Source organism: Danio rerio, chromosome 25, assembly GCF_049306965.1.
Source record: "Danio rerio strain Tuebingen ecotype United States chromosome 25, GRCz12tu, whole genome shotgun sequence".
Classification (NCBI taxonomy): Eukaryota; Metazoa; Chordata; class Actinopteri; order Cypriniformes; family Danionidae; genus Danio; species Danio rerio.
The window spans coordinates 11,415,001-11,432,618 of NC_133200.1; the positions used below are offsets into that span (position 1 = coordinate 11,415,001).

At 35.9% G+C, this 17,618-nt stretch overlaps 1 protein-coding gene and 1 long non-coding RNA gene across 47 annotated transcripts in view; both read right to left on the minus strand.

The window, feature by feature from the left end:
• LOC141380905 (uncharacterized) overlaps positions 1–4,097 on the minus strand; it is a 6,299-nt gene extending 2,202 nt beyond the window's left edge. Inside the window, exon 1 of the long non-coding RNA XR_012400273.1 lies at positions 3,418–4,097. This is a non-coding gene — a long non-coding RNA (uncharacterized lncRNA). The remainder of the gene's footprint in view (positions 1–3,417) is intronic.
• Positions 4,098–5,404: 1,307 nt separating this feature from the next.
• ppp6r3 (protein phosphatase 6, regulatory subunit 3) overlaps positions 5,405–17,618 on the minus strand; it is a 28,287-nt gene continuing 16,073 nt past the window's right edge. For 8 of the 46 annotated variants that reach the window (XM_073941774.1, XM_073941771.1, XM_073941772.1 and 5 more), the window contains exons 14-26: positions 16,830–16,915; positions 16,246–16,332; positions 15,951–15,997; positions 15,563–15,617; positions 15,329–15,459; positions 15,126–15,247; positions 14,095–14,275; positions 12,996–13,093; positions 12,730–12,913; positions 12,369–12,386; positions 9,501–9,611; positions 6,593–6,676; positions 5,415–6,510 (exon numbers count right to left, since the gene is read on the minus strand). In XM_073941774.1, the coding sequence (XP_073797875.1) occupies positions 6,459–6,510; positions 6,593–6,676; positions 9,501–9,611; positions 12,369–12,386; positions 12,730–12,913; positions 12,996–13,093; positions 14,095–14,275; positions 15,126–15,247; positions 15,329–15,459; positions 15,563–15,617; positions 15,951–15,997; positions 16,246–16,332; positions 16,830–16,915 (1,256 nt within the window). In that variant the 3' untranslated portion in view covers positions 5,415–6,458. Of the gene's footprint in view, positions 6,511–6,592; positions 6,677–9,500; positions 9,612–12,368; positions 12,387–12,729; positions 12,914–12,995; positions 13,094–14,094; positions 14,276–15,125; positions 15,248–15,328; positions 15,460–15,562; positions 15,618–15,950; positions 16,049–16,245; positions 16,333–16,829; positions 16,916–17,618 lie in introns of all 46 variants that reach the window. The other 38 variants (XM_073941752.1, XM_073941749.1, XM_073941750.1 and 35 more) reach the window with 6 other exon arrangements.

The following is a 17,618-nucleotide window of genomic DNA, read 5'->3' on the forward strand; positions in this document are numbered from 1 at the left end:
GGCATTAACTCATTCATTGTCAGTCAACACATAGGGAGATCAAAAGTCGGTGACGCAGAGGTTGTAACGCGTAGGCCTTTACGTGTATTGTATACATTCATATCCGAGACTTCCGGTTTAAGGCGTTATTATATCTTAAACACTGAGCTGTTTAAGAAATGTGACAAGATGTCACGACAACTATTTTTGTTACTTAATCTAAAAACTGTGACAAAATGTTTTGTTATACAATGTTTAACTTAATATTTTAGCCAGTTTAAAGTACATAAGTTAGATCTTGGCAGCAGTACTGAAAAATCAAGTAAAAGTATCATTACTTGCCTTAAAATGTAGTGCAAGTAGAGTAGAAGTATCTGTTGTCAGTATTACTCAAAGTCCTCAAGAGTAGCGAGTAGTGAGTATTACGCTGTGAGAAGCTGATGCATTTACATCTCATTTGTGGATGTGTGTAAACGTAACATTCTGTAGCGCATTTAGTCATTGCCCAAAAGGCACACATCGTCATAAGACGTCAATATTAGGTTAGTTTTAGGTTGTGATTTCAGGTACTAAAATTATATGTCTAGCCAGCGTCTAAGGACAACATTAGTTTGATGTCCAATAATGACTTTAAATGACATTGATGTTTGGTCGATTTTAGGTTGTTAGAAAGTGACCAAAATCCAACAACAAGCCAACATCTTAAACCAATATCACATTGACGTCAAATACCTACGTTTATTCGTCAGGTATGGCAACTAATATCTAACATCTAATGGACGTCATAGTGGCAACGTCGACACAACGTTAAGCTGTAATATCATATTTTGATATTTGGTTGGTCTTAGGTTGGACGTTGACGTCAACTTGATTTTCATTTCCAAACAAAATGCAACATCGCCACGACGTTAGGGTACAATGTCAAGCTGACGTCATGTTGATGTCTTGTGCCTGCTGAGTGTTTAAGGCAATTTCGGTCATCATACATTAAACTTCCGTCAACTTTTCATCAGTGACATGCATCTAAACAGTCTCTGGGTCAAATGCGTGTAAAGATTTTGGACATTTTTCGGACACTTTTAACGCTTCCAAACAGTTTGCTGCAATTATATATCGCCCATGTCTTGAGGTAGATCATTATGAAGCGATTTACCTTCTGTGTGCGATTTGATTGGACAGGAATTACAGAAATATTATGAAACAAACAAAATAAAGCAGTGACTGCAGGTTTAAGGAAAGTAGTGGAGTAAAAGTACCGATACAACTCTAAAAATGTACTCATCATCGATGACGTAAACATGCTCAGGCCCGAATGCGATGTGAGTGCAGGCCTTCGGGGCAGACGGGAGGGAGGGCAAGCGTGCTTCGGCCCGGTTCAAGGCAACAGTGCATAGTGTGAGTACGCCCTTACACTATATTGCTATTACAGTAGCATACAGCCGTCTGTATACCCTACGTTATCTGCTGATCTAGATATTTTAAAATTTACGGGAGTTCTACGCTAAGCTTACAACTGTTAAACAAAGTGTAGGTTACTGTCAAAACTGTCAGAAGTAGTGTGAATGATGTAAAAATGACTTAGTATATTTTAGTATGGCTTAGAAGTATATTTTCAGATTTCTTACCTCCTCTACCGCTCTGCTGTCCTCTGGTGCAGCAGCTAAAATTAAGCCTTTCGAGAATATTTTAGCGTCTGCTTTTTCAGCCTGATCTCACGAGAAAACGTAAGTATTTTACGTTTTGGCAGTTTAGTGGCTATAATTCGTACGAATTCGTACAAATTCGTACAAGATCAGTCATACAAAATTGTACGATTTTAAAAAGGAGGCATGGGCACCTAACCCCACGCCTAAACCCAGCCGTCATTGGGGGATGTGCAAATCGTACCAAATTGTATAAATTAGATTGTACGAATTCATACAAATCAGCCACTAAATCAAAAAGTTACGAATTGCAGTGAGATTGTGTTGTTTTTTTAGAGTCCTTTTTTTGCTTTCTTGGCGCTTTTCGGCACTGCATTTCCTTCTTTTTACAGTTCAAATCTTACCATAAGAATTAGCATGTGTTGCACTTACTGTTTTTTTTGACATTCTTCCTAGATTTTAATTACGTTTTTCATAACCTCTAAATGGGTCGGCCCCTCTCAAAACCAGCCGGTTGTCACCAATTGGGCCAAATGCTTAACAATTAAATATTATTATTATTATCATCATCATAATATTCACATCTTGCAAGAGATAAACGCTGCCTGTATGCAAAAACAACACATATTAAGAAATAAATTTAAAAAATGGTCCAGTCCCATGGCATTTGCCAGAGTTGGAAGATGGCAAATCCGCCCCTGCGTACGGGTGTAGTAATGAGCAAACAAAGAAAACAAAGGCATCACATTTGATTGGTAAGATTTAGTTTTTTTTACATTTTTGTATGTTATAAACTTTTATGCTCAGCAAGTAACATTACTGATGATAAGACAGTCTCTTACTGCACTGACCTTAAGGCAAAGTAGCACCAACTTCCACTAAATACCAGGTTTATGCTAGTTTTGTTGAATAAAATAAGCAAACTGTGTAAATAAAATATGATAGCAAGATGCTGCGTGCTAGAAACTTGTATTATTGTCGGCTAAGTGAACGAGTGGTTGATAACGTGGATTCATGCACAAACAAATCGCTCCATCTGTTAGAATAAGTGAAAGCAGGAGAGGGGGGTGTGTTTCAGGACACAGATTAGATCAAATTTAACAGGTAGGGAGTATAATACATGTCCATGCACACAAACACGTGCTCTTTGTCGGCAATGCCCATGCGGCCACTTATACATCAATGTAGAAAAGCATTGTATAATTATAATTTTCATAATTAAAAAAATAAAAATTTGCATACGAACCACTAGGAAAACACCAGATCATCTCTGGATGGCCAGTCCTCCACTTTACCACCTTGGTCCCGCATTAATTTCAAAGGAGCGCTACCCTGTACTAAAATGGCAACTATATTGATGCATTCCTTCCAATATACAACAACAAAGTAGGCGACATCTAATGGAAATATCTATGTCTACAGACTAACAGTATGCCATCCTGCCGCAACCCTTTTTGGCCAGTGAGAGGACGTTGCCGTCCAACCAATTTTTACTGGCTTGCGATGACTAGAAAAAGTCATTTGATTCAATTAAAAATTGATGCAGAAAATATTTTTTGGCTACATCTTATCTTTTTTTTTTAAACCAATGTCTCTTACAACCAAAGCATCCCTAACAGTTAAGGAAGATGTTAGTGACTTTCAGCAGACAATAAAAATGCCATTATATCAATTAATTAAAAACCTTTAATCTAAAACATTCAAATTGGCCAAATGTTTCTTGCCTAATAGCATTTAGTTATGAAGGATATACTGAATAAAGCTTAACATTCCTATTTTGCCATTTATATCTTACCTCAGACTTTTTGGAAGCCGTTTCACCACAGGGTTTTAAAAAAACGCATGTTTTTGTGCATTTTGTAACTATTATTTTGTGAACTCACGATTGGAAAAAACAGACCTCAGAGGTATATCAGGAAAAAAGTAAAGTATTTCTCAAAATTCTGAAAGTGAAATCACAATTCTGACAAGCCGAAATTCTGGCGATGTAACCGTCAAACGCGCGGGAAAATAAGCTTTAAATTCCAAGACATAACCGATGTTTTTGAGAAATAATATGAACAAGTGAGAAAGTGTCAGAATTGTGAGATTTAGCCTAATGGTATCTTTATACGTGTATTACTCTTTTTACCTTATATAACTTGACCCTTGAGTTCCTTTCAGGCACAGCAGCTTAAACTATGACCTTCAAGACCTTTTTCAAGACATTTTGACTGTTTAATATCAAACGCCGCGTCTAGGTCTAGAAGGGATACAGCTGTTGTGACACTACAATACATATTGTGAGAGGGTTGGAGTAGACTTTAATAAAACACAATCTAATGATTGATTTATTAAATAACGAACCATTCTCGTTATAACAATACTGTGAAAGTTGGGGTGGAAAATTAATTTAAAAAATAATTGGAAATCTAATAAAGAACTTCTGACCGCAGCTGCATCCCTTTTAGCATGAACCCTGAAAAAAGGCCAAGCATGTTCCTATATAACCCGTAGACTGATATAGCCACGACTTTGCCGCCACCTGTTGGCTGCTAAGTCATAACGCTTCGTGTCCTGGATGTTAAACCACACTCTAATCATGCAATTTAGCCCATTCACAAAGCAAACTCTATTAAAGAAAGTTTGTTATTACCCATAGTAAAAACCCTTATTAAAAATTAGGATTAACCCTTATGTGCTGTTGGGGATGTTTCCGTTCACTATGGGGTGATTTTCAGTCTTAATTTGGCCATAACTTTCTGTTTTGGTGAGCAGTATGTTTTTGGTGACAAATCTTATTGACACACATTTTGAGAAAATGCTTTGATAAAAAAAAAAAAAAAAAAAAAAATATATATATATATATATATATATATATATATATATATATATATATATATATATATATATATCCTTTTATTATGTTAGGGATGAAGACCTCCACTAAATTAAACTACTGTAATGCATCAGATTTTTTGTTGTTGCATAAATCTGTTTATCAACCTCAGTCCTGATACCAAAACTACTAAATGTTTTTTTTTTTTTTTTAAATTACAGGATTTTAACTCTTTATTTGCCAAATTCGTAAGTTATGTCAATGACTTGGTCAAAAAAAAACACAAAATTAAGTTTTTTCAAAACAAAAAGTAATTGTGGACTGGATTAAAAATAAATATTTTATCAAAGTATTGGACATGTGAAACAACATTGCCTTTGGTGTATTGTTTTTGATTAATTTATGTTCCCTCATTTACTGTTGGTGGCTGTTTTTGCCCCATTGACTTCCATTATAACCACATTTTTTGACTACAAAACCAGGACACCATATAATCACATATTTTTGATTGTCAGTGACTTTTCCTGTTGGCAGGAGGTAAAATTAGTCATTTTTACTGTTGATCATAAGTTACCATTAACCCTTTAGATTTACTGTGATAAAAGGTAAATAAATCAAGTCCAAAATTACTTTTTACATTGAAAAGACATGATTGTGTTTTTTTTTTCACAAAATCAGTGACATCATTTATGAATTTGGTAGGAGTTAAAATTCTATAATTTTTAAAAACATTTAGTATTTTTGATTAGGACTGAGGTTGAGTAACATTCATGCAAAAAAAAAAAAAAAAACATCTGATGCAATTTTACAGCAGATGTTTTCATCCTGAACCTTACAAAAGGGCAGTAAACTTGAACAGTGCACAAGGGTTAAATGGAAACCAAGTCAGAAGACAATCCCTGCGTCAGGTTGTAGATTAAATCAGGCCTTTTTTTTTTACACGATTACAATTCACAAACAGAACTTTTCCCTTCTTGCTGGCACAGATAGCGTTTTTATTACAAAAAAGAAAAAAAAAAAAAGTCGATGCATGATCATTGTAGCATTACCAGGAATATGTGGCATTCCCATCACTCTTCAGGTAGAAAGGTTGACTCGTTTGGAGAGGAGAACAGTTATAAAAAGTTGGGCTGTTTTAATGCAGGCCCGCAGGTAAGAATCACTCCTACTAGCTACATGCAAACGGAGACCCATTTTCCTTTTCAGTCATTCACCCCAGATCTGCATTTCATCGAGGGAAAGGGGGAGCATGTACGTAACATACCGTCTCTCTGAGAATAAATTAAGTTAAAAACTATACCAAAAAACGTCTTTTGTCCAAATCTTGCTCATGTTGAAAGGATACAAGAAACATTTACAAATAACAGCGGTGGCAAAATAAATGAATTCTGAATATCTCAAATCAGTTCCTCATAATAATAATAATAATAAAGACCTCAGAATAAAACAGACCAATTTGCCAATCTAACATCGCTCCGCTTTGCCTTGGGTTGGAAATTAAATACGTGTTTTTTTTTTTTTCATGTTGTTATTGTGCAAGAGGACAAAAATCCTATCAAAAAGACAGCTTATGTTTTGGTCACACTTCCAATCGGTGTATTTCTTCTTTATCAATCCTCTGTTTCTGTATACATTTGTCTGTTATAAAATATTTGTTTTGTTTTATTCATACAATCATTAACTATAGCAACATTACTATTCACTTTTAAGTGGCAAGATGTCAGACAGATCACCTCATAAGAACAATAGTATATAAACAAATGCAAAAAAAAAAAAAAAGATCATTAGAGTATGTTTCTCTTCATAACAGTTCAAATTTCTCTGTACAACTGTCTAATATGAATATTGCTGGTCCTGATCTGGTGGCGTCAGTGCAGTGCTGGAGTAATTCAGCAGCAGCGGCGGTGTTGGTGTTGTTGGTGGTGTGTTTTTTATTTTATTTTATTTTTTTAAATGGGGGCTCCAGTCTAGCACTGGTCTCTCCGGGTGTGTGTGCGGGACAGGAGTGGACTGACTCATCATGCTGGACCGTTCACTGCTGCCTCTGGGTTGGCCGTGCACTGCTCTGATCTGTGTGGGTAAAGGGGAGACGTTCAGTGTTTCTGGCAGAAGAGACGCGCAGCTGGAAGATGCTGGAAGACGCTGGACTTACTTGGCTTCGTCCATATCGGCCGCATCCTCGAGAGGACCATTTAGAGCTTCGCAAGGGGATTTTGCTTTCTCTAAGTGCTTTAGACTGTAGGGGGACAAAAAGACAGCTTAATGAAAATCTAGAAAAGCATATAAACTACATCAAATTATAGCAGTGATGATGATGATAAGATCTAAATACAATGTCTGCATAATATATGAACATTTTATTTAAAAATGTGACATTTACTTTAGTTGAAAAGGGATATGTTAGTTCATGTTAACTATATATTATAAATATTTAATTTAACTTTTCAACAGCTCTGTCTATGAATAAATTTAATGAGACAACAACAGGGGAAGCTATTACCTTTCGTAATTTGACATAAGTCTTAAAAAATAAAAATAAAAATTGTTATATTAATTGCACCCTTGTATATTGTATAAAAAAATGACAAATTAACATACATATATATATATATATATATATATATATATATATATATATATATTTTATTTTTTTTTTTTGTAATTTTGCTTAATTGAGTAAACCCCATTTTAAAAAAGAATATTTTTATTCATTTCTCTGTGAATATAGGCATGTATTTTGGTGCAATTAAACAAAACCGATTTATTAAACAAATATATTTATTAGAATAATATTTTAGTCACCAAACATATTTAAAAAATTAAAAGAGAATGCAATTAAATTCAAGCAAAATATTGCAAAAAAATAAAAATAAAAAATTACAACCTTCAAAAATGTCAATTAAATTTGCCAATTTTTTGCTTCTCTTGATTTTTCCTTTTTTAAATTTGTATTTAATATTTTTGTATAATATACAAATTTGGCTGTTCTAGTTTTTGGACTGTTAATGTAAGTTATCTTGTTAGATAAGCTCCAGATTTGGCTTCAGTACTGATTTATCTAATGTTTACGTACAGATATAATATTGTTTACCTTCCTATTAAAAACATGAATTTAAGAGAGATGTGTACTTGTATATGCTGAACACTGTAGATATAGGGTTTGTGCTGGTTTCACAAAGTCAAATTTAAGACCAATAATAATAATAAAATTTCAGACTTTCCCATAAGGAAAGAAAAATTTATTTGCCCCATCAAAAAACTACTTGTAATACATTTATTCATATATACATATGTTTTGCAACATAACTATTAAACAATGACATAAAAACTCTTCAAAACCTAAATGTATGCACAACAGACTGTTCTAAGCTATATTCAGATCTATTTGCTGGTGATTGGATGTGTGTTGGATCGATTAGGTAGCTTTACATAGACGATTCGCGCAATTGACGAACTGGGCTCGGCTTAGTCAGAAGCACTGCTGAAAGCTTCCATCATCCAGGTTCAGTTTCTGGAGGAGTTTATGAGCTCAGAGAGCTGGGTGCACTTCTGAAAGGATCTAGAGCAGTGGTTCTCAAACTGTGGTACGTGTACCACTAGTGGTACGCAGACTTCCGTCTAGTGGTACGCGGATGAATCAAATATGTAATATGTACATGCTACATATATTTAAAGAAATTATCAAAAATGATTTATATACGAATATGATGACATAAAGCCTATATTTATGAGGTCTAGGCAACATTTCCAGGTGCTAACAAACCAGGAGTTATTTCTTTTTTAAACTGTACAGAGCTTAAGCTGCTTTACTAGACCTAATACGCTACTGTATTTCAAAACTGCTCATTATGGTGGTACTTGCAAAGACAATTTTTTTCCGAGGTGGTACTTGATGAAAAATGTTTGAGAACCACTGATCTAGAGCACTCAGACACGGCTTCAAATGAATCGACGCTGTTTTTCAGCCTTCATAAAGCACATAAACAGCTATTCTCTCAATAAAATCCATGTTAGTCAACTAGCAACGAAGCTAGAGTCACCGGGCATACAGAAGCCCCACTCATCACCCGAATACTCATCTATTGCTCAGTGAATTGGACGTGTGAATGAAGCAAGTAAACTAAAAATGTTCATGTGTTTATTTACTATCATGATTTATTTACGGTTGCCACATCTGGTGTAAACACAGCAAAAAACTTTGAGACCCCGCAGACACCGTGTGTGTGTGTGTGTGTGTGTGTGTGTGTATGTGTATATATATATATATATATATATATATATATATAAATAGTGCATTTGAACAAAATAGATTTATTAAATAATTAATTAAAATACTGTTTCAGTCACCAAACATCTTTAGAAATAGAATTTATTTAAATGTATGCGAAATATTGCAAAAGACTAAAAAAAACTAACTTTTTTTCTAGCTCTTTAAAAAATAAAATAAAATTTATATTTTCCCTAATGTATAAATAATTTTTGGACCGTTATTGTAAAGTAAATAGCCTTGCATGAACAAATTACCATTACCCTATCCTCACTGAAAGTCCCTCGACTCTACTTAAAGAAAATGAATACTTTAAAGGCCGATTTATACTTCTGCGTCAAGCGAACGCGTATGGTCTGGCGCAGCCTGCGTGCATTTGCATAGCCCACGTCGTGGCTGACGCGCACCTCTCAAAAAATGTAACTACAAACTCTGTGATTGGTCTGATTGGTACTGATGACAAGTGTGGGCCAGATGAAGCGAGCATTTACAAGTGTTGAGTCCTGTGAAGGAGCTCCAGATGGAAACTGTTGTTTTGTGTTTACCTTATGATTAATGTTGTTTCCGCATCTGAATGAGCGAGTTTTAGCTACTTGTAGCGTTTAGAAAAAACATCACCTAATGCCAGCTAGAGTTTTGGAAGTGTTTTTGCAGAGCAACACAAACAGCACACAGAAGTATGAATGCACTACTAAGTGCAAGGCATGCGCCGTGGGTCACGCAGATCACTCGACGTGGAAGTATAAACCAGCCTTAACACTTTTTACTTGCTTACAATACAATGAAGACTCACCCTGGTTTCTGACAGTTGCTAGAAGGACAATTGCTCTTCTCCGCGTCCCCACTCTCTGCAACAAACAACTTTGCAGATGCGTCTTCAGAGGTAGACTGTTTCTCTTCCTCACTACAGGATGATCAGAGAGGACAGCGTTTTAAAAAACAGCTTTCATTGCAGTTCGCTTACAGAATTAAAACCCCCACTTTAAACCCTTGGACAACACATGCAGAATGGAACGGACCACACTGAAAGCAACAGGGCAAAACCAAAAAAATAAATAAAAACATTGAAATAAATGTTCTGAAATGGGGTTTGGCGGACAATAAGATGTGAGCAGAACGACGAACAGAGACGGGAGTGACTATTAACCACACAACAAGTGGATTAGACGATGAGCTGCTTTAGTATGTGAGTGCGAAATGATGGTGAAAAGTCAAAGTCATGCCAGCAGTCTTCACTTTTTAGGATGGCATCAGTAAACCCATGAATTAGAGTTCGGTAGAAACTAGGGGTGCAATGGTACATATATTTGTATCAAACATTTTTTATATGAGCCTTTTGATTGTTATATTTTTTGTTATTGTTTTAGATCACTGTATGTGAAGAAATTAATCTGCTTGTACAATTGTGGACTCTAGTTTTCCTCATCTATATTGACATTGTTATTGTTTTCATTTAATAGTTTATTATTATTATTTTATTTGTTCTTAAAAAACAAAACTGATCATTTAGACTTCTGCTTTAGTTGATTCAAGAATAAAATATATACAAATAAAGCCTTGAAATTCAATATCAGCAAGCAGGTTTTTTTTGGATAGACTCTTTTAATAAGAAACAACCCTCACCTTTTAAATTACATCCATAATAAATTAGGATTAGTACTGGGCGATGTGGCCTTTTTAAAAAAAAATAAAAAAAATTTCACAAAAAATAGATTTGCTGTAAAATGTCAAACTGCTGTTGTGAATTGGATCTCTTTGCAATAAAAAAAGGTTCAATTATCCAGGGTTCATACACATTTTTACTACCAAAATTCCATTTTCCAGAACTTTCAAGTACATTTTCATGACAATGTTTCATGTTATGTCTACATAAACGTGGTAAATAATAAAACAATGACATTCAAATTTATTAAAGCATATCATAGAACATGCAACAATCTGTTTTGTGCAAATTAGTTTTTATGTGCATGTAAAATTTATTTTGATCTTGCTTACACAGCACTAACAATGTGAGAGCAAGTTTTTGGCCAAGGACAGAAAAGAAGACAACTAACCTATATTCAAGTTAAGGCTGCACAATATATCGTTTCAGCATCGATATCGCAATGTGTGCATCCGCAATAGTCACATCGCAGGATATGCAGTGTTGGGATTATAGTTTAATATAGAGTTTAATCATAATGGTGTAAAAGGTTATCATCTGCATGCATTTATCAAGAGATAACAAACACAAACAGAATAAAATTTAATAACTTCTGTAGTATTGAAACAAGAAGTGTGAGTACAATTTAATCTGAGGAAACTGTCCCTTTAAGGCCTGTGACTGTGTGAACATTTCAATATTTCAGAGATATTTTCAGAATTTTTTTGTAACTTTAATAAAAATTAAATATTATACAATGAAGACTATACAGTGCTGTACCTGAATAGTGAATACCTGAACACTATAATTCACTTTTATCTTTACTATATTTTATTGATCTATGCGTGTAATTTATTTGTTATATATTGTTCGAGATTCACTTCCCTACAGAATCCCCTTAATCAATCCAAATAAACCTGTCAAATCATCTGGTGAAATTGTATTCACATCGCAATATATATCACAGAAATACAAAATATCGTGATGTCAGATTTTTCCAATACTGCGCAGCCCTATTTCAAGTACACAGACATTTGTTAAACTAATTTCCAAGACTTTGTGGGTTTTTTTCTGTTTTCACAAAACTATTCCAGGCCTGGAAAATGCCATGTCAAAATTACATGACTTGGATGACCGTATGAACCCTGATTGTTGGTAATTGGGTGTCGGCCTGGTAGCTTTACTTAGAAATAGAAATGATGACCTTTTAAAATGATTTTAGACCTTCAATTCAATATTTCGGTAACTTTTTAAGGCCTAAAATTTTGTTTTTAAAATTTAGGACATTAAGACCCTGTAGACACTCTGTAAAATGACAAACACCTTTCAAACGACAACTTTATAACATGTCAGTGTTTATCTGACCATTTTATTAATACTTCTGTCATAATCTGAATGCGTGAAGGAAAAATAACAAAACTGATTGAAATGTCAACTGCTTTCTCAAGAGTAAAAACTTAACTAAAAGTTCACTAAAAGTTTAGTAAGCATGCTAATCACTAACATTTTAGAAAACTATGATCGCGTGAGAGACTAAATTGGGATCACAATCTTTAAACATTTAATCGTTCAGCTCCACAAGGTATATTCTAACGCCTATAGTAAAAACGATATCCTCCTCTGATGCCAGGAATATCATGTTATATTTCTGGAGCAGTGAAAGCCAACAGAGAAAAATATTTTATCCTTAATTTACCCCTGCAAAAGACTCGTAAAACCAAACCACAGTAGATGACGAGGAGAAATCCCTTTGTAAAATATGATCAGGAATCTTTGTGGATCACAATAAGCTACATTTAAGGATGCATGGGGGCATTTCATGCCGTTAACACCTGCACATCTGAGATTAACATGCAAATGGTGATGGATACATTGCGGTTTGAAAGAAAACAACAAACAAACATACGGACGGACGAACAAACAAAACATGGTTACAAACCAAAACGCAATGCCTGACATGGAGGGGGGGAGAAAAACCCAAACAAAAACAAGACACGCCCCCTGATTGGCTGTACATACCGATACGATTTCAACACTCTGAAGCCACACGCACGCCAAAGAGAGAGAGGAAGCTCATGTTGTAAGAGTTGCAGTTCAAGAAGGACAGTTTGTTCTTTTTTTTTGGGTTCTCAAACAGACAAAACAGATGTTACAAAGCTCTGCATCTTAACAGCCCCCGTTTAAAAGGAAAAACAAACAAATAAATAAAAAAAAGAGAGAGTTCCGGGGTCTGGCTGGCTGTAGGTGCAGGAGGAACAGGAGGATAACGTGACAGGGAAAGATCAGGTCTACATGCAGAGTGAAGTGAAGCTTGTGTCTCAAAGGGGAGGAAGAGGAAGTGATGTGTGGCACTGCATGAGTAAAAAGCTCTGGGACTCACCTTTTGAAAACAGCAGTTTCAGTTTTGGCGTCTACAGTAAGGCTGACCGTCTCCTTCATAGAGCCGTTGGTGACTGTTTCTGTGATGCGGTCACTGACAGGCTCTTCTTCGGGGTCAGAGGCGTCCCCTGTTTTCCCTCTGGGGGAAGTTGGAGTGGTCTCATTGGGAAGCCACTGATCTGTATCTGCACAATAAGATTGTTTATTCTAACATCTGTGCGAGTGTGTGTCGAAATTGAAATGAGGATGGTAAGAGTCTATTCTTACTTTCTTGCTGCATAGGCGCATTGACTCCCAGAGGGTCCACCGTCTCTATGCTGGTCTCCATGGCTACAGGGGAATTGCACCTCAAGGGATCCTTAGGGCTAATTAAAGGATGAAAATGAAATTAACGAACTTTCCACATTTACATGTTTAGAGCTGCATTACATATTTGGTATTGTGGGTACAAACAAGCTGTATCATAATGTCCAATAAACTACTTATATTTAAATTCAGCTTAAAATTATTTTATTTGTCAAAACAGCAAGTATAACAGCTTTTATGTCTTTCCTGTTCATTAAATGTGTCCAATTTGAACTTTTTGTTCTGAGCGAATTAAAATGGAAATGAATTTTGTTCTGAGCAAAGTAAAAAAAAAAAATTAACGACCATCAAAAATTTGACTGTAACAAGTCCCAAGAGTGTGTATGTGAAGTTTCAGTCCAAAATACCACACAAATAATGTTTTACAAATTGTTGAATCTGCCCCTTTTAGGCTTTGATGCTAATTGTCGTTTTGGTGACTGTCGCTTTAAACATCCCAAAAACTCTAAAGGCGGACAGCTGCTTCTCACTCAGGGCTGTCTATGATAATGAGGGAGGGATTGTCACTAATGGGCGGGGCTTTCCCCCTCTCCAATGACACATACAAAGTAGGGTTGCACAGTTTTACCGGTACTATGGTAGTATCGTGATACTACGGCTCCAAAACACTGGTGGTGCCACTTGTAGTTTTAAACGGTAGTATCATTATTAACAGTGTATCTACAATGCATAATGTTGCCTGTGGAAGTCACTAATTTGCTCACACGTTTGTGCAACAAAAATTTATTTTAATAGTCTGTGGAGCCCTCTAAGGTTGCAAAACGGTGTAGAATTTCCTATTTGTCAGTGAGATTTTTTTAAACCATCTAAAAATATAATATACAACAATCGAAGACTATATTCTTAACATCTAAAATGTACCACTTTTATTTGTATATCAAACATTCTATTGTAAATATAAATTTTAATATACAAGAAGAGAAAGGGTGAGCATTTTAAATGAAACCGTTACATAACCCAAATCTAGTTTATGGGTTATAAATATCAGCAATAATGATACCTGACAGGTGTGAAGCTGGAGAAGTCTGCCCAGCCCGTTTCTCCATCTCCAGAGGCGTTTGGAGAGCTCCAGCCTGTAGATTCAGGCACTGAAGCCGTTGAGTTAGACACTGGTGCGCTGGGAGCCGTGGAGCTGCCTGTGTCCATTGGGATGTCATCAAAATTTGCCGTCCATACCGTTCCTAAAATAAAGCAACAGAGAATAAGAACGTTTCATCCAAAGCAGTGTTTGCCAATTTCCAGTCCTCATGCATCAACGCTTCGCATATTTCAGGTTTTAAAAACTTTGACCATGAACTTCACAGCATATTCCACCATGATTCCAGTTCAAAGAGTGTGTGAACGTTTCATTTGACTGGCATTCTTGTGTGGTGTATGATTTTACGCTTCACACACTTATGTTATGCTTTAGATGGACATCAACACTCCCATTTAATGCGATTAAGACAGTAATCTGATTATAAGTCTTGCATGTAATAGATGTTCTTCGCTTGGTGATTTTAAAAAATCTAACTCATTTGATTTAACTACTACAATTACCATATTTGATCCATAACCCACAGAAGAAGAAAAAAGTAGTTAATAGCAACATTAAAAAAAACATGAAAATAAAAAGATATCAGCCTTTCAATTATTTTTTGCGACCTCTGGTGAGATTATATCATATTTAAGAGAAAGCACATTGATTTTATGGCATCAGGTTAAACTCTGACACCTTTACCGCACTCACATACAATAAAAATAAATACAAGCCACAACTGAACATGGAGGATGGTCTCCGAGTGGCGTTCTTCAAAATTAAATTATGAATAGACTTGGACCTATTGGTATACGTGCAAGGTTTATATATTTATAACCACCTCAGAAGATATTGGAGGTCTTGAGTAACTGGCATTGCTATTTTTGGGGTCGCAGGCTGAAAAGTTTGGGAACCCCTGGCCTAAAGAGTCATGCAAAATGTGTGGAGCAGTACAAGTTTTGAAATTTAAAAACTGAACGGCGACAAACATGGCAGCAAGCAGCTCCTCTCACCATCCCCAGAATCCACTTCCATTCTGTCATCTGAGGTGGCGTTTGTGGACTCGAATGGGTCTCGCTTCCCGTCCTCCTCCTCAGAGTCTGTACTCTCCTCGCTATCTGTACTTCCCGAGCTCCTGCATTTGAAGTCATGGTGAATGAAAACAAAAGGACTACATAAAGCTGTATTTGAAAAGATATTCAAATGGATACAATACCTGGGACGTCGCGGAGCTTCGGGGGCGAAAGTGACATCTTTCTCATCCCAAATATCCTCCTCATCTGAGCCGGCATCTTCAAACTGCTGGATCTTTTCCTTACAGCAAGCCTCAAAGAGCGCCACGTTTGCCTGTGGGCACAGCAGGAGCAAACTATGAAGACACGTCATGAGCTTTCTAATCAAATCAGCTCATTTGTTCAAAAATAAATAAATAAATAAATTGCATACTTACACTTTCATTTGTATTCAAGGAAAAATTGATGTCTGATATTCTATCAAAGGGAATACTGCAAAGTTAACAAGAACAGACGTTAGTTTTCTAGTATCTAGAGGAAAACAACAGCTTAAATGTAACAAAATCCATCACCTTAAAGAAAGAAAAGAAGAGCCAATTTAAACAGTCACCAAGTACACCAACTCAGATAATCAGAAACGAAAACATTTAAGTGATCAGATTTAATTTCAACCGTATGATCCATGATTTAACACACATACACACACAAAAAACCCCAACATAAGCCCCAGTACTAATGCTAACCCCCTCCCAAATTGATTGGTTCCCAGCAACAACAAAAAAATGGCGGTAAATCTGAAAAGCGTCATGCACGATGGGTACTTACTCCCCGACATCGTCCTGATCGGCAAACTCTTCGTCATTGAAGCCAAACTGCTCAATAAAATTGGACGTCATTTGTTGCATCTGATAATCAGAAAAGGCCTGGCAAACCCAGGACCAATGATAATGATATAGTCTTGACACTACAAAGAAGCTTCATGTCAAATCAGCTGATAAGCGTCGAAAAGCTATTTATACATGCAATAAAGATTTAAATTAGCTTTACTGGACGTTTCTTGTCATTAGCTCTGATGTTACAATTAAAAGCAGCCTGTGAGCTCATCCAGGCACAGACTTACTTGCTGTAAAGAGGAGTCCTGATGAAACCCACTGTCTTTGAAATCGACTTCATCGTCGCTAGATGAGTGTATGTGGTGTGTGTTGACCTGAGAGATTAGAGAAAAAGCAATGATAACTTTCAGAAGTTACATTTACTTGAGAAGAATCATTTGAGACAGAAGTGTGTTTTTTTTTTTGGTATGCAAACTTAACCATAATTTCTGAAGAAATACAAGTACAAAAAATGTTTTCTTGTATCTAGTAAAAGTTTTGGGGAATTTTGGATCTAGGTATGAGCAAAAGTAATATTATAAATCAACAAAATTTGGATAGTTTGTAGATAAACATATCTCTTTATCCATTGACTTTACTGCAGCATTAACAAAAGTGCCAATTCATCATCTTTCAACACTGAAATTGCTTTTAAATTTACTCGATGCAAAGTTTCCAATCAATGAAGTCCAAAATATCCTAATATATAAATGTTAATTATTTTATTTGGGTGTAAACAAACCCAAAAAGCAAAACTAGCATACAGATTTTTAACATTATGAGATTTAAGCATCCTAAAACAAATGGAGCCATTACAGAACAAACCACTTACTAAATCTACAGTGTTTTTCTTGTTTGTATCTGCTAGCTGTCCTGAAGTAAAGGCTTCCCATCGTTCCCTGTCCTCCTCTGGAAGCTCTGCAAGTCAGAAAACAGAAGTGAAAACGGTCCTTGAATTAATGAAAATAAATAAATAAAATAAATAAATAAAAATCATGAAACAAACGTTAATGCAGTTATGCTGTGTTCACACCAGAAGTGGCATGTGCAAATAAATCTCAGTATTCTCGAGTAAAAATCAAGTTTACTCCTTTCATTCACGTGTCAAATTTGCATGAAAAATTTACTTCACAATAGACGTCGATTCACGTCGTGGACGGGGGTCCAGTCTGCCCGGTGACTAGTTTTATTGCTAAATGGCTAACATGGATTTTATTAGCTGTGCTTTATGGGCTATAGGAAGGCTGAAAACAGTGTAGATTAATTCGGTGCAATGTCTTAAGTCCATTAGATCTTTTCAGAAGTGTACCCAGCTCTGTCAGTTCATTAACTCCTCTAGAAATGGTCAGTGGATGATGAAGCTTTCAGCTAGGGTTGGGCCAATAGACGATGCCATCGTCCATCACCGATGGCTAATAGACAACACTATGCTGAGCCGGCATTGCCGATGCTCCGCCCCACCCCCCACTCGCGAAAAAATACACACTCAGGCCTCGTTTACACTAGTACGTCTTAGTGCTAAAATGGCAATTTAGAACAAAAAGGATCCACATCCACACCATGTTTTACCTAGCATTTCTGAACAGCACTCTGTCCGCTGAAAACGCACATCACGTGACCC